The sequence below is a fragment of the Thamnophis sirtalis genome, unplaced genomic scaffold (genome assembly GCF_051295495.1).
Source record: "Thamnophis sirtalis isolate CommonGarterSnake01/CBP01778 unplaced genomic scaffold, rThaSir2_p1.2 scaffold_6, whole genome shotgun sequence".
Classification (NCBI taxonomy): domain Eukaryota; kingdom Metazoa; phylum Chordata; class Lepidosauria; order Squamata; family Natricidae; genus Thamnophis; species Thamnophis sirtalis.
The window spans coordinates 41617049-41623708 of record NW_028261386.1 but is presented as its reverse complement, the minus strand read 5'-3'; the positions used below and the strand labels follow the sequence as shown (position 1 = coordinate 41623708).

Here is a 6660-nt window from a genome sequence, read left to right as displayed (position 1 = left end):
GGGACAACCAGAAGTCCAAGGACCAAAATTCAACACTCATTCCACATCATTACAACTTTGAACAGACGCTGAATGAGTGATTGTTAACTGAGGACGGCCTATATCTTCTAGTTCTACCCACTAATTCAGATGACTTCAACATTAAAGTTTTATAATAAGAATAATCATTTTGAGATTTACTACTGTTAGCTTAGTATAAGTACGATAGGTACTTAGTATAAGTACGATAGGTAATTTTCTCAGGCCAAATTTTCTCAGCTTCCTTTAATACAATCAATATTCATTAGGCATCTATTGCTTTAAAACATTCCAAATCCAAACAGTTTACAATTATGCAGGGGGGGGGAGAGAAGAAGCAGCAAGTAACCAGCAGTCCCCAATTTCTCTGGAATAATTATGGCAACAGACTAAAATCAGATTAAAGAAGATCAGTTGGTTTCAAATAAATAAATGAGAAAGCTACCCTTTGCTTTTGTGAATAACAGTTATTGGAATAAAAGTTGCTGGCATCCTCTAATCTTCAGCAGAGTCTTCCCTGACACAAAGGGAAGTAATCGTTTCAATCTTGATTACCTTTAATTTCAGTAGAAATATTTGGAGCTCTCCCATCACCGCAGTCTGGTCTGTAAATTTCTTTTAACAATTTTGTTTCTGTGAAGTAATCATTTGTATCACATGGCTGTATCTCAAGTAGAATAGACTGCAATCTCTCTGATGTTTCTGTGAGCAAACAGAAAATTTACTTTAAACTATATAATGACTACGCAAAACCAAGTTATCAGGATTGCCTCACTACGGTGTGACATTCTTGTTAGGGTTATGTAATATAACTCTTCCAATTCAATCAATGCAGTTTCCTTAAAGTTCCTGATCTTTTATTCTTTTGCTCTAAAGTTAACATTGTCACTCTCTCCTTTGATCCTAACGATCAGTCCATTTTTTTCACCTTCATCTAGCTATAATTTATTTACACTTCAAATGGAAGTGTTATGCTCCTCTTAATGTGTTACACTTCTCCCCCTTCGGAAACAGCCAGCTTGATTGATGGAAGAAACCGTTGGAATGTAATATGAAAGATCTAGAAACTACAGGCCATGTAGCCCTGTACTCTGTGATCCCACTCTAAATCCATAGGACGATATACTCCAAATTCTTCTCTGGTTTTGTCACCCTTTCTCTCTCTTGATTTTAATTAAATTTTCTCAAGGCCAGACCCATTTTTCTAGTTTAAAACAGCATGTTATTGTTATTTATATGCACTACCAAAAGACTTGCACTTTACATATGCTTTGCCTGTATACCTTAATACAGGGCAGACTCTTTGGAGCCATAGGTTTATAGATAGCCCTTAGACTAATTTTTGGCAGCCTTCTGCTTAATTTTAAAAACTTCACATAAAAGTTCAATGCAGTCTTTAGGTGAACACCATTTGTCCTGTTCCCGAACTGTTTGGGAAAGAAAAAAAAAATGGGTGTGTCCCTTTCCATTGCTTACTTCATATCAAAGAAAAGCCAAGGCAGCTTTAAGGAAGGAATGGCCTCTCAGTTTATGTTAGGGGCAGAAATAATTAAATAAATGAATGCTTAAGAAAAGACTGGAAGCAATTTTCCAGTCCTGGTTTCCATTCCTCTTCTTCTGTATATGCTTGGAAATCTGAATATCAACCACATGGGAGCTTAGCAACTATCTATCCTGGCCGTGCTTAAATTTAATCAAGGCACTGGCAATACCAAGTAAACATTTCTGACTTATAAACAGCTTCTTGAGAAATTATAAGCACTCATATCTCAATTTTATAGTGACACAGAAAATACAGCACAATATTGACCAGAACCAACATACATAGAGAGATGAATACTGAAATGCACAATTTGGGGGGACTCATAAAAGAAAATCATTTGCTTCAGCAGAGACATCTAGTTTGATAAACAAAATACATAAATGTATTGATGTTAGTGCATCAAAAAAGTCAGGAATTTTAGGAATATTCCTGCATTACCCAAGTCAGTATCCATTGGAATAAGGCCTTCTGGAGATGAACTCTGAACTATTGGGGATACTACAGCAGAAAGTTTATAGGACATCAGAATAAGCTTTCTCACTACTTCTTTCCATTCACTGGTCAGCGTCATATGACTGTAAGAAATAAATCAAGAAATTTCCTGTGAATGGAGTCATCCTAAAATTAATTAAAAGTAAATAAAGTATGATAAATTAATGCTTATTCAATATAAACTTATCACACACTAAATTACAGCTTGAAACTACATAATTATTTTACTGCATGCAAGATTATTCTTATAATTTGTTACATGTCATATTTTCTCTCAATGAAAGAAGATATATAAATAAATGCATCACTGGAATCCCAAAACACAGAGTGATATGCTGAAAAGGATACTTTTCAGTATCTGTTCAAGGTGTCTTGTTTGAAGTAGAAACTAAACTTCTCCTAGTAAAGCATTTCCATCCTTCATCTATATTTCCTTCTGGTTCTACTGAAACTAGTGGTTACATCCTGCTGTATGACAGGATTAATCTGATTAGGTGCAACTGTTTTTCACTGCGGAAGCAACACAGAATATTCTTCAAAAGCTCCATGTAGTTCAGTCTGCTTATACCTTTGATATAAGACCACCATGGAATCCAGGCTGTAGTCTCAAACTGGAAAATTGGAAAGCATTCCAGAAGGCAATACAAACTATTTACACAGTGCTGCCATGAAAATCATATACTCAATGGAATTGAGCTCAAATCAAGAATATACCTGAGTCCAAATTAAGAATATATTTTTATTAGTTTGCCCAAGCAAACTATTACAAGATTCACTGAGAAGCTATGCAGGCCCTACAAATTCTAGATCCACCCACACATTTTACCAACAAACTTTACTTATTGTGGCAGAAAGGCAAAATGCATAACATGTGGAAAATAATTACACTGAATGAAACTGACTTACATTCTAATTAAAATTTAATTTCATGCATCATGTTTTTGTTCCCCCTACTTTTTCAAGGACAATTGCGCCCACCGCTTCAAGACCAAGTACTCCTTCAGCTTTACTCTACAGCAATGAAGAAATCAATGAAAGTCATTGCAATTCACATCAATGTTCAATATTACTCACTTTAATTGACACAAAGCCCCAGTTATACAGTGTACTCGGCCATACATTGGGAATGAAGCAGCTGCGTGAAGTAAAGACTTCTCAGCCTGCAATATTTCTCTTTCAAGGTTTTCCAACAAGGACTTTATAACTATATGCAAATAAAATGACAGAAGGGTGTAAGCCTTTGTAAATACCATTCCTTACCAAATCCTAGTTTTATATTAAACAGACAAGCAAATCACAAAAAAGCAACAAATTGATGATAGAGCCACTGATAAAACTAGGTAAAACTAGATCACCATTGGTCTAGTTTTGGGTCAGCAATGACAGAGCATCTAATGTACTGCCTTCACTGGAAAAGCTGGGATTTATTCAGAGATGTACCTGCCTTGAAAATAGCTCATGCTGAACAGTATAACACAATTAAACATCAGTGCAGGAATTGTTTTATGACATTTTATGTTTATGTCATAAAATGTTTTATAAAACTTGTCAAATTTCAATTCCGTTGGGAGTCATGGATCCCAGATTCAGTCACATTCTGTAAAATAGCCTATCTGAGGTAACTTGGTTTAAAAAAACCTTGCCTACAGTGCACCGATTTGCCCAATTATAGGTTACAGGAATCAGTGTTTTAGTATAAATTGACTAGAGACTATACAGACATAAAATAAAAATGAAAAAAGGTTAAAGATGCATGTTGATCAGGCAAAATGTCAGTAAAATCAATGAAATTTGCTGTGGCAGCTTTTCGAAGTCAAAACATGTAAAATGGCACATGTGATATCAGGCTAGTTATGAAGCCCAGAGAATTAGAAAGACAGATAGTTGCAGATATTTTTATGTCTTAAAAGTTTCAAAGAAAATTCCTAGGTCAATAATTTCAAAAAAGCAAATACAAAAAACTTTTAAGAGCTCATTACATGAATTATTTATACCAAAAACTAAAAACACTAAGTTTAGATTAAAACAGAAAGCTATTACTTCTGAACATGAAGACTTTCTTTGGACATAATGGCATCATCTTTCAATACAGAATGGAATTTTTAAAGTACAGAATGTAAAATAATGACCAGATAAAGTATTCTTCTCTAATGAGTCAGCAGGTAGATCTTCATTTGGCTGAAACATGCCCAGAAGTTGATAACTTTCTGAACAAATATTCAACAATCCTTTCTGATGGATTAAGAAGTTCAATAAATAGGAAGCAGTCACGCAGTCATACGGCTTGGAACTTCGGCTGAGCTGCATAGCTACCTGAAACAATGGTTGCAGTTTTTCAGGATCCTGAAATATGCAGGGGGAAAAATAAAGTTTAAAATGTTAGCTGATGGTACAAACTGTAACATGCTCAGTCATCTGGATATCCAAGCAGAAATATTGGCTTATGATTAGCATAGTTAATCAATATGTAATCAGTGCTAGAGGAATTTATGTGTGTTAATTTTGAAACAGACAATATCTAGTTACCATGAGTGAATTGAGTGATTATATAAATGTCATAATTAATAAATAAATAAATAAATAAATAAATAAATCTGTAAGCTGTGCCAGTACCTGAAAATAAGGCAAAAAAGGATGAAGCTTCATTAGAAGATCAAATGCCAAAGTCTTTACTTCCTCAAAAGTGCTGGCAAAACAGTGCAACAAACTTTCGGCACGAGAACAATCAACTTCTTGGGCTATTTGAAATAACTCTTGGCTTTGGCCTATTAAAAATGGAAATATTTACAAAAACAGCTGGTTTGGAGCATGGCTGAAAAAACAACCACCAACAACCATAAGCAATATTCCTTCTAATGCATCTTATTATCTGGAATTACTTAACATTTTAAAAATCCTAAATTTACTGTATTATATGATAGACTATAGAATGAAAAAGCTTTCTTATGCAGTAGGGAAACGCTACACGGTATTGTCAATAACAGGAAAACAATATCTCATGGTTATACCATTTCTGGTTTCAAAGGAACCTAATATGAGAATTATAACAATCTTCAGGGTCTTTCCATGTATACTTCTTAGTGTTGCTTATTTGACATCCATAACAACAGCTACAATAACATATGCATATGCACATTCAGACTTGCATGTTCAGATTATTTTTTTTATATCAGCTGCTGATATTGAAATCAATATGCATTTATTGCAGAAGGATTTTAGCCTTTATGAAGCCATCTATTTTCCACTTCCAGGTAACTAATAGTTAGGGAAAAGCATAAAACTAGGCTGTCAATGAAGAATTCTCAGTCATCTACTATAATTGTCTAGAGTCTGAAGCATGTCAATTCAAATAGAGAACCATAAAATAAACAATAGCTTCTTTCTCAGACTTATTTCTGATGAAAACAGTTATCACTTTTGAGTGGATAAAAGGGCAACTTAAACCAGGGGAGGGACCCTCCAGCATGTTTATAACCTCAGGTGATAACATTATATCATCCAAACACAGTTATTATCATCTAATATAAAAATGTTCATATCCTTTAACAATTTTATTTTTGGGATGAACAAATATTTTAAAACTGTTACATCAGCTTTAGTATTTCCTGTAAAATCAATTTAATATAATTTGGTTCTTTAAGGTAAGCTACCTTCTGAGTTAGGAAATATGTCAGCTATTGTTCCCAAAAGAGTCAGTGCAGTAAATCTGCTTGGATGGGATGAGCCAGGAAACAAGGATTCAAAAAGTATACTGCAGATGGAAGAGATGAAATCCTAAAGATAAAACAGCAATTACATTTTTACCTGCGATAATGATCAAATACAATTTTACTTTGGAAGAGGAGTACATTTTCTAAATCTATGCATATAGATAGATGATTGTGGAGAAACTGTCAAGATAGCTGGAGAGAGGGGCCAAATAAGCGGAAGCATGACTTCCCCAAAAAATTCATGAAATCTTATCTGGATATTGCCAGGAGAAGTCAAGCAATCTGCTGAGATTCTTGTAACATAGGAGACAAACAATAAAGTTTCAGCCTGAGACTACTCATGAGTGGATCTGGCTGCTTGCGCCAGACAACACCATATACTGTGTTTCCCTGAAAATAAGACAGGGTCTTATTTTATTTGGCCCCACAAAATATGGCCGTGGGCTTATTATAGGGGAGGGCTTATTGTTTTGGGGTTACGGGCAGCTGCTCCCTTGCGAACTGGCTCCCGAAGAGCCGAGCACAGCCTCAGGGGCGAAGCAGCCATGAGGTGACCATGCTCAAGAGCAACTGCCCAGCAAACCCCCACTCGAGCAGAGCACCATTCACTGACTTAGGGGGTATCCGTAAGGCGCCAAGGCACATGGCACTCCACCCGTTCCCGCGGCTTAGCACATTCAGGATACCCTCTAGGTCAGTGCATTGAGTTCTGCCCGGCTGGAGAGGGGGGTTGCCCAAGCGCCTGTTCCACCCCCGCCGCACTCCGAGCATAACTTCTCTGGTTTCCAAACTCCAAAACTCGGCTGCCGAATCTTCCAGCAGTGGCCACTCTAGGAGTTCTCTCTATGGTTGTGGGCCGGCTGCCGGACAGAGAGTCTTCCAGCAGCCAGCCCACAA

At 36.2% G+C, this 6660-nt stretch overlaps 1 protein-coding gene across 1 annotated transcript in view; it reads right to left on the bottom strand.

Annotated features, from left to right (window-relative positions):
- THADA (THADA armadillo repeat containing) overlaps positions 1-6660 on the bottom strand; it is a 112160-nt gene that overhangs the window by 84317 nt on the left and 21183 nt on the right. Inside the window, exons 15-20 of the mRNA XM_087717710.1 lie at positions 5704-5827; positions 4667-4818; positions 4183-4396; positions 3128-3257; positions 2000-2136; positions 574-720 (exon numbers count right to left, since the gene is read on the bottom strand). Of these exons, the coding sequence (XP_087573836.1) occupies positions 574-720; positions 2000-2136; positions 3128-3257; positions 4183-4396; positions 4667-4818; positions 5704-5827 (904 nt within the window). The remainder of the gene's footprint in view (positions 1-573; positions 721-1999; positions 2137-3127; positions 3258-4182; positions 4397-4666; positions 4819-5703; positions 5828-6660) is intronic.